Genomic DNA, 20,445 nt, shown 5'->3' on the forward strand with positions numbered 1-20,445 from the left:
AATGGAACCATGAATAAAACTAAATAGATAAATAATAACAATACATAAATAAAGAAATACAAATAAATAATAATAAGACAAAGATTGTTAGTCTAATCCCCCTTAAACTATGAAAAAATGAGGATAACTAATCCATTCAAATGTATTAACTACATTTGAATTTAGTCCACTTAATCTAATCTAAGTGTGTTTGCCAAACATGAGAGTACACTCAAATGTTATCCAAACAATTAGTCTAATTCCACACTTTGACGTTCTCCCAAACACGACATATAAAGTAGTACCGAGTAGTATTTTTATTACAATCCAATAATGCAATAAATTATTACGTTGTTTAATTTATTGATAAATTAAACCAATATATAAGTAACCAAAATTATTTATATCAACAGTTCGTGGAAGTGAGGCCACCTTTCTAACTAGATCATATATTATAAGTAAAAATTATTTAATTTATTATAGTTGTTCATTAACCAAAATTATAGTAATTAATATTATGTGTAAATAAAAAATGAGATAATATAAAGTATCATGAGTTGGAAGTTTCCTTCTAAGATATTGTCCCATCAAAAGAACGGTGTGAAGTAAACATATTAATCGATGTATACTTCAAAATTTACTTTCAAGAGGCTAATAGTTTCAATGTTTATGTATGTATCTGATTTAAACATTTCTTTCAATAACACCTAAGTTGTACTTTATAAGATTTCCTTGGTTCCTATGCACTTCGTGTTCTTCTTATTTTCAAATGCATAGGTTTGACTAGTAGTATGGCGTCAAAGTTTAATGTCATCTACATATATATTTACACCATAATTTATAACAGTTATTATCAGTTTTTTAGACAAGTGTAAAATTATGGCCACTTGTACACATAATATTTCATGCTGATGAAAACATTAGGCAGAGATCAGATTCATTGGACAAAAATTGGCACATATCATAAAATAGAGAATTTTAATTAGGAGCATTGTTAAAGATAAATAGCCAATATTTCAGTATAAGAGAAAATAACATTAGATTTATGCAACTCTCGTATGTCTCTTATATTAATGTTGCTCCTCTCGTAACCTCATTTTTCCAACCCCTTTTAAAATGATAATGACACATGGCAACTATAACATTATAAGGCTTAGATTCATTAACCAAGAAAATGATTTAAAGGCAAGGATTTTGTCCCAGGCCATCTAACAACGTGATTGAATAGCAGGATAATTGAAGTATCGATTGCAGCTGAAATAAATAAACTATATTGAAAATACATGTATAGTAGTGAATATTAACTGTGGTGTCATACAATCGTAATTGTCTATGTTATTGATTTTATTCCTTATTTAAATTATGATAGGATCGTAATTTAAATAAAAAAAATAAAGGTAAAGGTGAATATATTATTTTCAGAAAGCAATAGCCGTAACTTGGGCGATTCCATATGCAAATTAACGCAATTGGCTACCACTTAATCTTTGGAAAAACAGGAAAAATAAACTAAATTACTAAGGCAATCCCTAACAGAAATCCACAGCACATAGCAAAAGCAATTTGGTCAAGCAAGCGGCCAAGCTCCGTCGTTTCTATCCAATAATCATATGTCAGAGGAGTTGCCGAATGGGGTGGCAAAGAGAAAGTTAAATCAGATTACGATGTAAGAAAATTTCGTGCCATGCCGATGGATTTTGTAACTGCTTCCTTTTCGCGCCACAAAGGCTATCCTGTGATACAAAGTCAAAGCGATTGTATAAATACGGATGGGGGCTGGTGTTCGCGGAAAATGTTTGGCAGGAAAAAAAAAGTAGATAGCAAAACTGGAGACAGTCTTGATGATCAATGTGTGGTTGACTGTATCGTAAAGCAAAGCTCGCCTGTTGCAAAGTGTAATGATATTCAGTTGATATACTTACATGTGTAATGATGGAAAACTCTGCCATGTGTGATAAACATTCTTCAACCAAAGAAGGTGGGACAGAAAAGGAACTGGGTCAGATTGGGAAACGGAGATTCGCAACTGACGAGACGGATGGCGGGGGAAATCCGACAATTAGTAAAAGGAAAGGGAAGAGAAAGGTGTTTAGATCATTGTTTCAGTCTTTGCAGTATGGAGAAGACTTGGTCCAAAGCTGTACTCGCCACCTAGCAACGGTAGAAGAAAAATTGGCAGAGAAAAGGGGGAAGGCTGCAGGGGGTCTCCATGATAATGAATCAAATAAATGCAGAGGCAAAGATAAAGGTGGTTCGGCAGTGAAAATTTCTGATGATGAGGTTTGGAGAGACTTATACTCAGAATCTGATTCTGATTCAGATGATGCCATTTACAAGGAGTTGGGAAAAGCAATACACAGACTCGAAGATGCAATTAAGTCTGTAGGCATCCCTAGCAAAAGCGTGGTTCAGAATCCGTTTGCAGTTGAAGATTCAGAAAGTGAAGACGACCCTTTGCCGCATATAAGCGACAACGACGATGAAATGGAAGGTTATGATTCAGAATATGAGTGGGTTCAAGTGGAGGACAACTTCGACGAAACTCCTGACCTGTTGCACGGGAGGAGTTTAACATTTTCACCACGAGATGACAGCAAAATTAATTTGCATTTGGGGAAAAATTTTGATAATGGACTCGTGTTTCGCCACGCAGTTAAGGCTGTAGCAGTAAGGGATGGTTTCAACCTATGCCGCATTACCAACAATGAGCAATGTGTGTCCGCTGAATGCTCAGACATTACATGTGACTGGCATATAGAGGGAAGAAAGATTGGCCGAGGTCCTATGTTTGAAGTGACGAACATTAATCCCATCCATAACTGCCTGCCGAAGGGAGGAAACAAAATAGGGAGTTCGAGGTGGATAGCGTATACTTTCCTACACGAGTGGAATGGAGATTCTGAGGTTACTTTAAAGAGAGTGGGTGATGAAATCCGTCGCGTATATGGGTTTGATTGTCCGAAGACTAAACTGCTGGAAGCGCAAAAAATGGGCCGGGAAATTCTAGGCGCTGACCATGCTGATTCATACACATGTCTTGGCCAGCTGGCTACTGTAATTGAGGACATGGACAGCTCGCACAAAGTCCATGTCGAAACCGAATGGTGCACTGATTCACAGCAACCAAGGTTCAAAGGATTCTTTCTTTGTTTGCGTGAAACTGTTTGGGGTTTTGCCTTTCGCTGTAGGCATTTTATTGCGCTTGATGGATGGCGTCTTGGGGGTGAATTCGGTGGGGTTATGTTGACTGCCGTAGGAATCGATGCCAATGATGGAATATGGCCTGTTGCCGTTTACGAAGTTGAAGAGGAATCAAACTCCACTTGGTATAATTTCTTACTCAAGCTAGGTGAAATGTTGCGGGTGGATAATGGGGAAGGTTTTTGCTTTATTTCAGATGGTGAGAACGGTGTTGAGGATGCTTTAGAAGCCTTAATGTGTAGGGCGGAGATAAGAATTTGTGCTCAGACTGTTTATGAGCGGATGAAGGCAAAATTCCCAAGCAATATACTGTGGCAGTTGTTTTGGGGGGCTTGTCGCAGCACTAATGCAACAGAATTCTACAGACACTTGGATGAAATAAAGGTATTAGATGAGAGGTGTTATGAATGGCTGATGGAATCTAAATGGGAAAGGTGGGCTTTGCATTGCATGCCTGCTTGGGCAAAATGTACCCATGTTACGAACAAAATGGGGAAAAAGTTTTTTTTCTGGATGCATGAATACTTTGCACAAAGCATCACGCGAAGAATGGAAGCGATCGTGAGGAAGACAAGAGATTTGTTCGAGAGGAGGTATGCAGCGTGGTTGCCATGGAAAGGGAAGCTTCCACCAGTTGTTCGTGAAAAGGTAAACAACGCAATCGAGGCTGCAAGAGAGATGAATGTGGAAGCAACTGAGGGCCAAGTCATGCATGTTTTAGAGAATGGCATTAGTCGAGTTAGCGTTGATATTAAAAAGCAATGTTGTGACTGTGGCAGCTGGCAGCTTAGTGGAATCCCTTGTGCTCACGCATCAAAATGCATCTTGAATGTTGGGAGAGAGGTCGACGACTTCGTTGATCCATTGCTAACAAAAGATAGATATTTGTCAACATATGCCGTAATGATGCAACTGCTTCCTGAGGAGAAATGTTGGCCAAGTTCCAAGTTTGAATCAATATTGCCACCGCAAAATGCCAACACTCCCGATCTGACCATACATAAGGCCAAAAACAGCGAGTTATGTTGTTCAAAAGTAAAACAAGTTAGTGTGGTAATGTCTCTTTACTTAATTCAGCCATGTGGATTATCTGAATATCTCTAGTAACATCAGGTTAAATTTCGGTGTAGTACTACATTGTAATGAAATACTTGCTCCATGTCTGCAGGATTTGCTTGAAGAAGGAGAAGTTTCTGCTCCCACAAGCGTGTATTGCTGCTCGAATATTCACGGTAGCTCAGAGGACTATAGCAGTAAGTTGTTTCTAACTTACACTACACAGCAGTATATTCAATTTAATTCATGTTATAGTTTGTTTGTCGTTCATACTCTTACTCTTTAAGTAATAACAAATCTATAATTATGCAATCATTATTATGAAGCAGGATCCTTTTGATATATGATAAACTGAGCAGTGATGGTTTTTTGTTGACTTGGAGGAGGAAGTCCAGAGGACTGCAATTTTTTGGTCCTTACCGCTGATATTATGGTTTGTAATATATACATAATCATACGTGACTCTGGGCAACTTTTTGTGACTATAGTGATGGTAGTTTTTTATGTAGAAACAATGATGATCGTGTTGTAACCTTGGATTTATATCTTCAAAGCCAGCAACTTGTTTATGAATATTGTTTGAATTTTGCAGCCCTAAACGCATATATTTGTTGCTTCCTTTTGATCCTGAATTTTAGTGGTTATGGTTGCACAGAAGAATGTCGTCTGTGTATTCAGTGTTATTAATCTACAGTGGTCATCAATTATTACATTGGTTCCTCTTGCAGCGTTTGGAAATTCACAATAAGCCCCATCAGTGTGGGTCTTTCTATATGCATTTGCGTCTAACCTTCTGCAAGATTGTGTCTGTGATGTGTGAGCCACCAACTGAAACAATTATCTGATAGTTTTTTTGTTCTAATTATTATATCAGTGTTATTAATCTACAATTATTTCATGACAAAATTAATTAAAGATCACTCAACAAAATCCCACCTCAGTAGCATATACGCGTGGGTCAATAATAGTGGATCTGCCTTTTCGCTCGCCGAAATCAGCTCACTTTTCCATCCCCAGTAGTCTCAGAGTTAGATCATTGATCATTTGGATATGATGGGCGGAGTGAAAACTGATACTTTGAATATTAAGTCCGGTTTTTTTAAGTTTTCTTGTCCGGAGAGGCTTGCCTAAACTTCCAAGAAACGAAAATTGGAATTTATCCTCATAATTAATTTGTAACAAGAGGATTGTCATTTTCTGCAAAATTGATCGGGATTCAGAGGATTATATACGTAAACGTAATGGTTAAAAATTCGACAACAAACAAGATAGATTTTGTTGATTGCGTTTAGTAGGTGGCCATAATAGTTGGACAAAGTTCGTGAGCAATCAGCTGAAACAATTATCTGATAGTTTTTTTTGTTCTAATTATTATATCATTGTTATATACAAATATCAACTACGAAAATTGAGTCACAACAACACTACAAGATTCATCGATTCAATTATTAACTACAAAAATTGAGTTCTGCTGTGCATCTAATTTTTTAATCTCCTGCTTTTACTGATTCCTGGGTTGCTGCCAGTGGCTTCTCCACCATAAGTGGAATTCCTGATATCCCGAAATAGCCCTTTACGACGCACAACCGCCTTCCCATGCTTCAACTCAGTTTCTTCCAATTAGAGAAGAAACTGAGATTCGAATTCAGATTCACGCATCAAGTAAATAATTGAACAAAGAATTTCCAACACAATACTCTCTATTTCTTTCTTGGATTCGTAATGGGAACCATCTTGCAATGTAAATATCACACCTACTAGTTTTCCATCACTTCTGTAAACCTCTAACCTATGAAGGCCCACATCTTTCAACTTTCTAATGATGGCAGCAGGATTCTTCAATGCCCATGGATGAGCAAGTACTGCCAACCCACTCGTTCTATGTATCAATTCAACTGCTACCTCTGCCAGAGGTTGACTTCCCCTACAACCACAGCAAACAGAAACTTTATAGTCAGTTTCATCTATTCGAAATATGCATTAACTATATTCTATACATTTTTCAACAGCACCCACTGGTTCATTACGTGGAGTATGCATGTCCCCCATCATAGAGATATCTGCAAATGCATGTTTCAGATTCTCCACATGGCCTGCTTCAACCATAGCACGAGCCACATGCAGTCTTCCAGGAGCAACTCCTTTGCCAGCAATCTTTGCCACGTTCTCCCACTTAAGAGGTAACTTCAGTTTATTTAGTTTCAAGATCATGTCTTTAGCACGTAGGAAACGGCCATCCCTTATGTTACCCAATAAATTTTCCAGTTCTTCATACTTTGATGGCCCATAGCTACTATAGTATGCAAGGATGTGAACTGGTTCCTGTATGCCTCTGTGAAACCCCTGTTCTTCTCCATCTGATGCAAATTGGCAGCAGCAATTAACCATAGGAAGCAATGAAAGGAAATATTGAATAAGCTGATAAAATGAGATACACTCACCTGATAAGACATGTGCCATTTTCCATCTACAGCTGCCATTAGCCATGACTTCATAAACAAGCAAGAGTTCATTTTTCTCATGACACCAACCCAGTAGTTGCACCAAATTCTTGTGCCTTAACCTGCTAATAATCTTCACCTCAGATGCATATTCCTTTATCCCCTGTTTTGACCCTAGTGACACTCTTTTAACAGCGATTTACGAGTTGGTTTCCCTAAAAAAACCCTTTATAAACACCACCAAAACCTCCATGTCCTAATTTCTGATCATCATTGAAATCATTTGTCGCTAGAGCCAATTCTTTATACGGAAACCTCTTCGGTGTTGCTCCTCTTTCAAATTAATCATCAATGTACTCGCTGAATCCTTGATTGTCTTCTTCATCACCATCTTTTCTCTTCCTCCCAATGCCAGCAAGCCAAATGATCAAAACCACCCCACCAACCAAAAACCCTCCGCCAAGACACAATCCCATAACCAGAGCTGTTATGTTTTTCCTTCTACTTTTTGGATTAAAGACAGGATTAGTAGTCTCATCATCCATTTCTAAACTTGAATTAAACTCCCACGAGTAAATGCTAAATATCGCGAAATCTACTCCAGTCGCCATTGAGAAACCAAAAGTGACAAACTCAGGTAAGTGTTGCCTTAAATCAACCTGATAATCAAGGCCTTGCATCACTACTGAATTATTTCTCAAGCCACTGAAAGCAACACTCAGATTATGAGTACTAGAATTATAACTAATCCATGCCTCGTTTCTTCTCCCACTTTTAACATCACTCCGTAAAAGATACATTTTTCTTTGATTGCACATAGTTGATATCGACACCAACATAAACATCAGATTTCTGCAACAAATGGGATCGATGAGTTCAGTGGCTCGTTGTTTTATTTATCAATAATAATTAAGAAGGCAGTCCCAGCAAATTAAAAATAAAATAAAAGGAAAAAAATTGAACAATTGTTGAAAAGAAAAATTCCATGTATAATTACTCAAATGCAAATTTTAAGAACGTAGCTAAGTGAACTTCCATTGACTGACTATCTTCAACCTAATAATATTTTAAAACTACTTATTAATCAATCTGACAACAAGTAATCGAAAGCGTTCAAGAGCTACTACTTGTATAAAATAATCTATCAACCAAACAAAATTAATTCGAAAATTAAAAAAATAAAAAGAAACGAGAAGGAGAACTAACAACCTGATCCATGTGGGCGTGGGAGATAAAGAGGAAATTTTGAGAGATAGCTCGAGAATGGCGTTCTCGATTTATCGAATGATAAATCGAGAGAGGGGCAAATTATGCAGGTCTCGTGGCCTGCTATCGACAATTCTCCCACTTTCTACCCTTGTAATTGTATCCCCCCCTCACTCTTCTCCTCTTCTTTGGCTTTCCTGCCCTTCTGTAATTCAATGGCAGCAGAGCAAGCAATCAATCGCCTGGATTTGCAAAAAAAGCATTAAAACCGTTTAATCCGGTAGCCCATTTCTTCAATTAACCAATTCAGCCGGTTGCCATGCGAGGTCAGTCTCTCTTTATCCGTTCGATCGAAGTGCAAGACATCTGACGGTTTCAAATGTGCTGATCGTATGTTACGTTAAACGTAACTTAGGGATTGCCTCAGCTAAAACCCAAGAACATTCATGTTGTGTCATCAAGAATCAATAATTGAATATGCGGGAGCATACCTGAATCCAAGATGATAAATTACCCTCTAAATTTTATGGTTGGCCTTCCTGATTAACACATTTTACTAGAGAGTCCTTTAAGTTTCTCATCACACTATTTTTAATGATGGAATATAAAAAAAAAATAGAATGTTACGTGTGATTTGGGAACCATTACCCCTTATATGGATAACTTTTCTATTTTTATTAGGTATTCCTATTTCAGCCCATCATAGAAATATAAATTATCTTTTAAGTTTCTACGCATTAAAGACCCCATACTTGTCGGATGCATTAAAGCCCAAATTTTCAAAAACCTTAATAGATCACTTTTAATTGGGCTTTACTTTATATTTAATTCGCAACACATAATTATTCACATATAAAGATATAACAATGTTGGATTAAGGATCCAACAAGTCCTTCTCAGGCGCAAGCGTTTTTAATTATGTTTTTTGAAGGTTTAATATAGTCAGTTTCAATTTACTATCAAACCATATAGTCTAATAGAGTCATTGTTCTATTAACTATAAAGACAAATAACTTAAGAGTATATTCATATTAAAAAGTTAAGAGTGTCTTATCGCGGGCCACTCGATTTTTTAGCCAAAGAGGTTAAATTGAGCCAAGGTGTACTAGCTTGGCTTTGCTATATTGCTCTCTCTTCTTTCTATCTTTTCCATAACATCTTAACTTAGCTAGCCAAGAAGTTCAAGGTTTACTTAGTAACTTCTAGGTAAAAGTTGCCTAAGTACTATATGGGTTTATTGCACAAAATACTCATCCCATGACAACCAAGACCTAAATATTTATGTATAAATATATGCATATAGAAATTGTAATGGCTAATTAATTAATTAAGAGAGCGAGGACAAAGTCTTGAGGTGATATGGAGGCAACAATATGCACACTGAGGTGAACCATTTGAAATTTTCTTCTGTCATTTAGCTTCTAGTGGACATGGTGTTATTTTTTTTAGTTATTATTATGATTTTCGATATTTGGAATTTCCACCCAAAATTCTCTTACATTCAATAATCTCATACACCATACACAATATAAGAAGGTAAAATAATATTATTTTGACCTTTTCTAAATACTAATTAATTGTGTATGTCAACTTAATGATGACGACCAATTTAATGACCACTAATTATTGTTAATATTTCCAAACATTTATTAGGGGTGTTCCGAATCCAATCTGATCCGCTCAATCAATTTAGTCCGTAAAAATCTGATTTGTGGATTGATAGATTGGATTAGACTGAAAATTTAAAAATCCACAGTCAATGGATCATATATGGATTTACTTTTGTAAATCTGCAAAAAAAAAAGAAAAATATTTATTTAATTAAAAAATATTATAAATGTCGAATTACATAATGAAATTAGCATTATAATTTGTCTTAGCCATTATCAAATAATAATATGAAATAAAAAAATTAAATATAGAAATATAAATTGTAAAAACTCTAAAACAAAATAAAAATCTTAAGCTAAATAAATTACTAATCACATAACGCCAAGTCACCAATAATTGGTAAACAAAAAACCCTAAGCTTCCCCACCACCACACGCACTACCAGTAGTGCAGCACCTATTACCGACTCATTAAATTGTCGACGTCGATTTAAAGGATGTCATGGCGGTCGATTCCCATGAGAGCAAGCCATCTTCTTCACCGAGTCCAACGAGCCACTTCACAATCACTACTTCCGGCTGAACAATTTCAGTATCGCAGCCTTCGAGATCACTACCCTTAGGCCTCTCCCAGTTCCCATCGTCAATGACTTCATGATCACTACTTTTCGACTGGTGTAATGGCCCTAGAGAAGAATCACGACCTTGTTTGGTTTCAGAAACTTCACATTTCAACTCTTGCTCCTTACACACTCTCAGCTTTCTCTGGGTTTTTGCATGTTTGTCCTTCTTCAATTGATTAGGAATATGCTCGTTATTCACTATATTTTTAAAGATTTTTTATGATGCCACTTTGACACTTTCTAGTTCTTTATATGTGACATCCAATACTTTTTTCACACCAATTATGTTTGGTTCATAAACAATTGCAAGCTTGGAGGGATAGTAAGGATTTATTTTTAAAGATAATGGTTGAGAATATGAAAAGAAGTATGATAAGTAAAGGTGCTAGATTTTTACCTTCATACATATTTATAGCTTGTGGGGAACTTGTCATAATTGTTGGCCTCGATTCCGGTAGGTTGACTACCTGAAAAAGGCACTTTGATGCCCAAGTAGTATTTGATCAAGGTTAAAGAGATGAGAATGGAGGAGAAAATGAGTTTTCTCTCTCTAAAATGAACATTGCTTTTTGAAGGCCACAGACCTCTTTCTCTTATAGATGAGTCTCTACTTATAGATGACGAGTGATGTCGATTTAGGGTTTTGCTTTGAACCCTCAACCTAATGACATGTTTCACCCATCATTTATGTACACGTGGAGGTGAATTTAATCGTAGGGAATTATTCTGCACATTCATATTTCCATGTTGTTTTGACTTTTAGGTGTGATTCCTTGGACTATTGGATTACGGAACTAATTTCCCCTTCTTGTGATATTTATGAACTCTAGAGGAATTTTTCCTTAGGTGTCACTCCCCAGAATAGCTTGGGTGTTATTTTCTTGGAATAACTTGAGTGTTATTTCGCCGGAATAGCTTTTTTTAATTGACAGGATGGACATGTGGCATGGTTTGGTGCCTTTTAGAATATGACACCTACAATACGTATTAGGGAAATTATGAATCAGTCAACCCTTATTTGTTTGTTTCTATATTACTTGATCCTTGGCATAAAAAATATTTTTTGAGATATTGTTTTGTATTATTTTTGGGTGAATTTAAAGTTAATTAGTTAGTTGTTAAAGTGCAGAATAATTTAAGTAGTTTGTATGATGAAAAGGAGTTATAGGTTGATTACTGAGGTTGATGCTAAGCTGGTGTTGGATTCAGGTTATATGTAGATTTTAAAAGACAATATTTCTATAGAGTGCAAAACAAAGTGGATGTTTACTTGACCAAATCATATGAGAATCTAAAAAATGAAAGTTTTGAAATATTAGATTGGTGGAAGATAAATTTTTCCAAATATCCAATTTTCTCTTATGTTGTTCGATATATTTTGGCCATGCCTTTCTCCACAGTGACGTCTGAGTTAACATTTGGCACTAGTGGTCGTATTCTAGATCCACATCAGTGCTCACTATCTACAAGGACAGTGGAGGCACTGATTTGCACACAAAATTGGTTGCTCTCAACTCCGACAAACCTTGATGAAGTAATAAGTAAGATTGAACATATTGAGGCAGGTAACATGAAACAACTTAACTTTAATTGTATTTGCTGATTATTATTTGACTTTATATTATTAATTCTATTTTTTAAAATTGACATTTTTCTTTTGCAAAGATTTTGGGAGCTGATAAGAATATATTTGATGAAGCTTGATAGCATTTGAAGGGATGGTAAGGGTAAATATTTATTAATTTTTTATTAAATAACAGTTCTTTATTTGTTATGTATTTCAATTATGTGTATTTTGTTCAAGTTAAAGTACGAAATACAAATTGGCGGCAGACATTTTTCATTTTGGTGTGTCATAATTTGAAACTTTAAATGTGTTATTGTAATTTTATTTCAACAATTGATTTTGATATGTTATATTTTGAAATTTTGAATCACTACTAGAAAAATGAGCTACCATGACAGAGAATATATGTCATCTGACCCCTCTTATGACAGAGTTTTCATCTGTCATTGTAGCCCCTCTCACATATCTATGACAACATTTTATCTATCACATGTTCCTATGACAGTGTATATCTATCACGCATATGTTACGAACCAAACGACGTCGTTTTGCAACGCTTTTGAGAATTAATTGGAAATTTTAGCAGGTAATTTAAATTATATTGAATTTGGTGGGCTTTTTCAAAATCTTTCATATATTAATGATTCACGTTCTCTGTCATGAGATTTAAGGTTTAAAAAAACAAAATTATTATTTTTAATTTTGAAATTATAATAATACTAATTAATATTATTTAAATTCCAGAATTTTGAAATAGAAATAACAAAAGCCACATTTTAAAATTTGAATTAACTGAAATAAAAATTACGTTCAAATTCATAAAAACTATCAAATACCGAATATCACCATATACTAAAAATTTCAATTACTTGAAACTTCCAACAAATAGTATCATCAAAATACATGGTGAATCAAATAAGAGTAGCTCATAAATTCTCTACAATATTCAATCACTACCCCATCATTAGAAAAACAATTAATTCGTAAAAAGAACACTGATAGTAAATTCCCAAGAGCCACCAACATCACCTGAAACACATATTACATTTAGATGAGTGCTAGAAGAATATATATTAGTGTATTGGCCACTTACAATTAACCCAATTCATGATAAAGTATTTTTCCAAGATTACAAATTAATTAACGCACAACATCTAACAACACAAAACCTCAATTACATAATTAAATAAAATCCATCAAAATTCGATCCTCTTCTCTTGATTTCCCTTATTCTCCTAAAGTTTCACCATCCTTTTCTTTATTTCTACTCTTTTTTTTTTTTAATCTTCTCTTTATTCTTCTTCCACTGTATTTGTTCAAATTTGTTTATCAATCTAAGTTCTAAACACATATTACACTGAGACTTCAAGCAACGCAAATCCATTTAACTTGTTCATTAGGGCAAGACAATCTTGGCTAAGAAGCAGCATGTGGAAGTGTTTCAAAATGACTAGAGAAAGACTTGCTCTAGAACTATGAAAATTATCATATAAAAAGAAATAGAAAAACACTAAATAAACAAACCACCTAAAGATTTCATCACATAAAGCAAGGGAAAATTATGTGCGATTTCATCACATGAAGCAAGGGAAAAATTATTATCACATCCCACTTCACAAAACTCATTACATACCTTACCTCAAGGCATTACCTCAAGAACAGATACTCTGAAAAATCACGGATATCATTTGCCCTGGAATGATCAGCAGAAAACAAAAAAGTTAACAAAGTGCTGCAGCAACGATATCAGAACAATTTCAAACTTAGATAGATTCTCACTTGGGGAGTCCAATATTCTCATCAAACCTTTGACTTTTATAAAATTTCACCAGATGGAGCAAACCAACTCAATCAATTTCCAGTACAATAGTGCGTATATATCATATATCAATATTGAGAACTGGTAAGTGCAACATGGTCCACAAACCAAAACATTTCCAACTAATAAAGCACAATACGTGACAAATCAAATAAAAAAAATATCTTCCAAAAAGTTCAACATGTCAATTAAGAGAAAAATTATAGGATTCATATCAGTGCATCCATAAATGGCCTAGTTTCTCTGTCAAGAAGTTAGTCATAAGCACAAGTCAAAATAAATCATTTCACTGAAATGCTAGAAGACCAAGCAAATAAGCACAATCACCACCACACAAAGCATTTGCATTTCCAAAAATGTAGTTCACAAAGATTTTACAGAAGATATCTTTCTAATAGAAAAACACAAGCACCAATCAATTGTAATGGGTTTGAGAAATACCAAAGTAGTTTTCACAGTTGAAGAATAGTCTCTCACAAAAATTCACTTTATACAAATACCTCTGGTGAATAGATTTTGCATACATTTTGGTGGACCTACCATGTGCTCAATATATTTAATAAATAAAGGTGAGAATAATAACAATACCTTAGATGTTGTATTAGCTAAGGCAAACTTTGCTTCAATCCGAACTCTCCAAAAGGCCTAGAAACAATAGAAAAATTCCTTAATTGTATTTCATTAAGAGTAAGTCAAATCAAAATCACATATACCTCTAAATTTGGTTAACTTGTCACTAAGGAAATTATTAGTGTGCCAACAAATTTGAAAGAAAGACGGGGCAGAATGTCTAGACTGCTGTAATTGCTCGTGCCTGAGCAACAACATCTCCATTCTTCTCTAACTGATTTATCTGATAAATCATAACAGTCATGTAAGATTGTTATCCAATTAATTAAGTAAACAATGTTAAAAGTTTGTATCGCCACCATCTACTCAATAAAGAACAATGAAGAAGTAAAAACAGAGAAGCCATCACTCCACACTAAAAAAATTTCTCTCACTTTCTCGCCAGCCAAACACTCATTTTCCTCTCTCAAAACCTCGTCTTACCACTCAAAACCCACTAAATTTCAGCTCAAATTCTGCCAAAATTTTATCCTAATTCGAAGATGTAGTAGCTAACTCGCTGTCTTTCTCACGTCGCCAACTCCTCGTAGTACAATCTTCTCCGATCCGACTCCACGTAAATAGCACACTGCCACTCACGTGTCACGGAATCGTTCCACGAAGGCCATAAAGCGGAGTCATTGGCACGTTAGTCCACGAACTCGAAGTCAGTCCTATAAGGCCATGGAGCGGCTTTATTTTTTTTGGCATAATTTTAGGAATTTTGATAAATTTATGGTGATTGTTGTCTCTTCAAAAAAAAAAAAAAAAGAACTAATCACTTACCTCTCCCGAAAGAAGTCAGTAACAGTGGCTCGAACTTGAAGAAGATCAGTTGTTCAAGCTATAAAAGGGAAATGGGAATAGCCAGCAAGCTGTGGAGTGGGGATGAAGATGACGACAAAGACGAACAACAGCAATTTGTTGTCGGCAAGTGTGATGGTGTATTTTTGTGTGATTCGGTTTGGATGTAGAAATTAGGGTTTTCTATGTGAAGTTCAAAGGAGTGTCCAACACTTAGAATTTTTTTTAAAGGTTTCAAGACACGGTGTCGTTTAATGCCCAGATTGGCCAATCTTAAACTCATCGTTTCATTACTATATAATATGCTATCATGTGTAAGTGACAGATAAAGAAACTATCACAAATCTATCATGCCTTATTGATATATGAAAATTCTATCACATATGTGTCATATTTTTGTGATAAATGCCTAATTTTCTAATATCTATCACAAAAATTCTGTCATAGTAGCCTGTTTTTCTAGTAGTGAATGTATTATTCTAACTTTATTTAAATAATTAATTTATTTAAATCTTATTCAATTTTGAATTTGACTGGTAGCAAAATTATTTTTATATTAAATTTTTTTATTTTATTAGTTCATGGATTGGATAGAATGAAAAAAATTTTAATCCACAAAACAATCTGCAAAATGATGGATTGGGTTAAATCCGTAGATGTATGAATTGGATTTGAATTGAATTTAACCAATCCGTGGATTGGATTAGATTAAATTGAAAATTTATAATCCGTAAAATCGTGGATCGGATACGGATTGATATCCAATCCGCAAAATCCAATCCACGAACACCCCTAACATTTATGAGAGGCAAAATTTGGTGAAACGACTGATTTTGAACGCAATTTGGCTCAGTTCTGCTTCGCTCAACCTGGAATCTAAATTTCAAATTGAGTTTAGCTTCTAGCCAATTTTAAAATTATTATAAAATTTAATATTTTTTATATGTATTGCTCTTTCTTTGATGAAAATTACAAAAAAAAGACAAACAAATTACAATAAAATTTTAATTAAATTTTACCATCATCTAGAATAAATTAATTAATTTGTAAACATGCTTTTTTATAACAAAATATTTATTATTACGTATATTATTCCTTCATTGATTCACAATTATTTTGAGTTTATAAAAAATTATATCGTATATTAAGATTTAAAGATAGCCAAGTTTGTAAAGATATTTTAGTTTAATTAAGTTTATAATAGTCTATTTTATATAGTTTTCTCTAATAATAGAATTATGGTTGCATGAAATAAGATTTCATATGAATTTTAAAGGGCAATGAAAAGCATTACTCTTTAAATTTTTTAGGCTCAGTTCAGGCCGCGGCAAGTTATTAATCTGAAATTGTTATATTTATTTTTTAAATACATTTATTTTAATTCTTAATGCAACCATTTACAAGTAAAATGTTAAGGCCAAAACCCAAAGGCCACTAACAGCATTTTAAATTTTTACTCTTATGAACTTTTCATTTTTTTAACTTCTAAGAATTCATTCTTAAAAAATAATATTAAGAATTCATTTAAAAAAAAATTCCAGGCTCGAAAAAAGCTCGATCCAAATAGGCCTAAGCTTTTCCGAAACTTGAGCTTAAGTCAACAATTAATGGTCGAGTCAGTCTCAGGTTTGGCCCATATTCCATCTCTAATATTGCACAGGCGCTAATTATACACTAAGGTGGGGTTTATTCTTTTGTCCAAAATATGAATAGATTTGTGTTAGTTTAAACTCTAAATAGAGCTAACATGTCTGAATCTAAATAACATTTGTTTTGTTTGAATCGCTAAAAATAAGTATTATATTATTTTATTTTTTAACTAAAAAATCTGAAAACCAATATTTTTACATTTGTGTGCTTTTAAATTAGAAATATTAACCAAATAATAAACATCTCAAAGAACATAAATAAGGAATATTTTATCACAACAAAATTCATATTTAATTGAATACGACCATTTAATATTCTAAATGAGAACATGTTAATCAATTTTATTATAGTTTATGATGTTTTTATTTGAAAAACTTTCATAAAAAGTTATAAAATAAATAATGGTAATTTGAAGAAAATAAAATGATAAAAATAATATTAGCCTATCACTATATTGTCACAAGTTATGGAGATGGATAATTATACTAATTGATATATTTTATGAGTAATGATACAGCCGCAAACTCTTGTACAAACTTATTTTGTACAAACTGACGTGGCATTAATTCATTGGTTGAATGAAAATATAAATTAATAAAAACAAATCATGTGGGCCAAGTGATGTTTAATTCAACCAATCTTATCATGCCACATCAGTTTGTACAAAATAAATTTGTACAAGAGTTTGTGGCTGTATCATTACTCATATTTTATTTAGGAATGTATGAAAATTAATTAATTAGATATGGATATTTTGGAGAATATCTTTTTATGATGTCATTTGGACTTTTAAGATTAAGTAAAAACTTAAAAAAATTGCCTTAATAACTTAATAATTTAATAACTGAAAATTTTCGTTAAGTTGAAAAACAAACTTAATCACTTAACCCATTAAAATTAAGACAATATTATTTTGAATTGTTATTTTGTCAAAACAAAAATGAAAACGAAAATGAAAATGGTATTTTGGAGTTACTATATTTTGAATTTAAACAATATTTCGTATTATTTTTGTATATGTATCATAAGTATGAAAAGAGTAACAAGCGTTTGATAAACATGATTGAAAATAATAAAAACAATGAATGTGTGTTGGATAATATTATTTTTAGCAACAAGTTTTTCGTGAATACTTAGGTTTTACTAATTTTAAGAGTTATGTAAGATTAAACATTTTATTCAATCCCTACCTGATGAAAGAATTACATTTTAAAAATTATTACAAATATGTTTATTTTTAACATTAATAAAAGTTAGCACTGTAAGCTATAAATTCATAATTCTGTTCCTTTTCTTTTTTATTCATGACCACACACGTGCTCATGTGCAAAACTCAACATTAATAAAACAATTTTTTTCGCCTTTCATCTCCTTTCTCCATTTCTGTCCATTTACTATTTTCTCAGTTTCTTCGTCTTCTGCTAATTGCTGCAATGATAATGCTTTAATGGTTGAATTTCAGCTTGAAGAACTAAGGCCAGCAACAATGGCGCTGGATTTTAACATAAAACAAATTTATTGAAATCTAACTCAATGAATCACTTTTAGATTTCAAAATAATCAGCTTTCTAAATAAATTCATAACATGGTTGGTAAACATAGATTATGAAACAGTAACTTTACAATAAATTTGGTATGCATGTTCGATAAATTGAACCTAAATATATGGTGTCTATATACAATAACTAAAATGTCCTTATTTTGTATTAAAAAATGAAATTTTATCCAGATTTCAAATAATTATTAAGCAATTATCAAATATGTACCAAATAATCTTTAATTAACAAATGAAGAACTTGTTTGATTAGCCAAAAAAAATTTATTCAATAAGTAGGGTAAAAGCTTGTTTAGTCCCTATATTATGAGGTTAGTGTCCATTTAGTCCTTGTATTTTTAAAAACACCTCAAAACGTCCCTGCTACTAAATATTGACACTCATGCCATTATTTTTTATTATTTTTAACTTGTTTTTACAATATTACACTTTTACAATAATATTTCTTTTTTGGATATTAATAAAAAATTAAATTATCAAATTAAACTCAAAAATAAAATAAAAACAAAAAATGTATATATTAATTTTTGTGGAAGCTCACGTATGTCTAAAAAATTAATATCGTAAAAAAAGTAAATTTTTGTCGCCAAGATCATCGTAACAGCGATATTAATTATTGACATAAGTTCACAAAATAGGTGCCATTAGATTGAGAATCTTGTTATCTACTCAATGGTAGAATTGCTGTTAGCGTAGGAGGCTTGATGGAGGATCATGAGTCATCCAAGTGTGTGTGGAAACCATGAGGCAGTCGATCAATGGCGGTGGCTCATGTTGTAAAACCGCTTGAATCTAGGTTGGATTTTGCCATTCTATCAGATGTTGGTGATGGCTCACCTTCGTTGGCCTCTATATAATGGAGTCGTGGTGGCCGCTTTACTTTTGAAGGTTCGTGCACGGCCACCAATTTCGTTTCGCTGACGATTCCATCATCATTGTGTAGGGCGAACAATTTTGAATCTAAATACATGAGGGATGTCATGTTAACAGTATTTCATTAGAAGCAGACAATGTCATCGGATGAAATTACCCGAAGCCAACGATGGCTTATCGATTTTTATTTAAAAATTTTAGTTAGAAATAAATTAACTTATTTTTGTTTAGGGTATGTTTGGAAATATGTTTTTAAGATGACGATAATTTTGTATGATATATTACAAAATCAGATCATAGAAAAATCTTACTTCCAAAAGTTTCTCCCAACAACTTTTAAGGTTTAGTACAAAAATGAATTACTTGAGAATTAAATTTTCAAATAATCTATTTTAGAAAGTGTTTATCAAATATTTTGGGTGTTGGATTGTCTAATACAATAAAACCTTTATAAATTAATAATATCGTGTCTATGCAAAACATTTTAATTTAAAGAGTATCAATTAACTGATAAATTAATAATTTATTAATTTACAAAGAGCATACACAATTCAATGAACACATACTTTAATCAACTAAAAATTTATTGTATTTTACTAATCTACTCTGTTGAAAATGAATTAATCCACTAAATATGAATTAAATTAACAAAAGAATTTAAAATTCTTGTAATTTTATAATTCAACCCTTAGACATCCAGAAGCAATAAGTAAAATTAGAGATGCGATCCAACTATATTTAAATTTCAATAAAAAGAAGTATCAATAGAGTTATATTTTATTTAATAAAATATCATAAAAATTATATTTGTAATTTTAGAAAATTATTAATTTATGATATGAATGGGACCACAAAGTTGTATGAAGGTTTTCAAAAAAAAAATTATCTTATTAATTTAGTCCTTTATCCCAAGTCGGAACTGCGAAAAATTATTATGTAGAAGTTGTTAATTTATCAAGTATTAAATTATAGAGATTTTATTGTAAGTGATTATTTGACAATCTAAAACAATCTCAAACATGCTCTAAGTAAATTAAGTCATTAAGTAAAAAAAAAAAAAAAAGAGTACCTAAATTTTGCATAAAATATATGTTAATTGCTAAATCCCAGGTGCATGTACCTGCACTAGAGTCTAGGCAATACTTTAGCAATTTTTCAAAGGATCTCTCTATGGTGCTATTTTTTTTTTTTTTACAGCATCAATAATGTAATAAATATACACTTAAATTTTGAACAATGGTGTAAAATATTTGTATAAATAAAAATATATAAATTCTTTATAAATTTTTAAAAATAATGGATCACAACTTGTCTCTTTCGTAATGAATTCAGAAGTATCTTTATTTAATTTGAATTCATGAACTTAATTTTAAAGGTTACCTATTGTTTATTAAATAACTAATTATTTATCTACTTAATTGAGCTAACAACAAAGATTAAAATATTCAATCC

The 20,445-nt window shown here is 32.8% G+C and overlaps 2 protein-coding genes across 4 annotated transcripts; one reads left to right on the forward strand and one right to left on the reverse strand.

The window, feature by feature from the left end:
- Positions 1-1,517: 1,517 nt before the first annotated feature.
- Positions 1,518-4,848, forward strand: LOC18038550. 2 transcript variants are annotated; one of them, XM_024182828.1, is made up of 3 exons: positions 1,518-4,233; positions 4,349-4,433; positions 4,566-4,848. In XM_024182828.1, exons 1-3 carry the CDS (start codon positions 1,909-1,911, stop codon positions 4,574-4,576), a joined length of 2,421 nt encoding a protein of 806 aa, XP_024038596.1. In that variant the 5' UTR covers positions 1,518-1,908; the 3' UTR covers positions 4,577-4,848. The 2 variants fall into 2 exon arrangements, with proteins under 2 accessions (XP_024038596.1, XP_024038595.1); XM_024182827.1 differs by having other exon boundaries at positions 4,349-4,848.
- A 757-nt stretch (positions 4,849-5,605) lies between these two features.
- Positions 5,606-8,094, reverse strand: LOC18038551. 2 transcript variants are annotated; one of them, XM_024182793.1, is made up of 4 exons: positions 7,887-8,094; positions 6,678-7,529; positions 6,264-6,593; positions 5,606-6,160 (listed from the first exon to the last, which is right to left on the reverse strand). In XM_024182793.1, the coding sequence occupies exons 2-4, from the start codon at positions 6,721-6,723 to the stop codon at positions 6,135-6,137; spliced, it is 402 nt and encodes a 133-aa protein (XP_024038561.1). In that variant the 5' UTR covers positions 6,724-7,529; positions 7,887-8,094; the 3' UTR covers positions 5,606-6,134. The 2 variants fall into 2 exon arrangements, with proteins under 2 accessions (XP_024038561.1, XP_024038560.1); XM_024182792.1 differs by having other exon boundaries at positions 5,608-6,160; positions 6,253-6,593.
- Between the last annotated feature and the right edge of the window lie 12,351 nt (positions 8,095-20,445).

This window comes from Citrus clementina, unplaced genomic scaffold (assembly GCF_000493195.1).
Source record: "Citrus clementina cultivar Clemenules unplaced genomic scaffold, Citrus_clementina_v1.0 scaffold_6, whole genome shotgun sequence".
NCBI classification, from domain to species: Eukaryota; Viridiplantae; Streptophyta; class Magnoliopsida; order Sapindales; family Rutaceae; genus Citrus; species Citrus x clementina.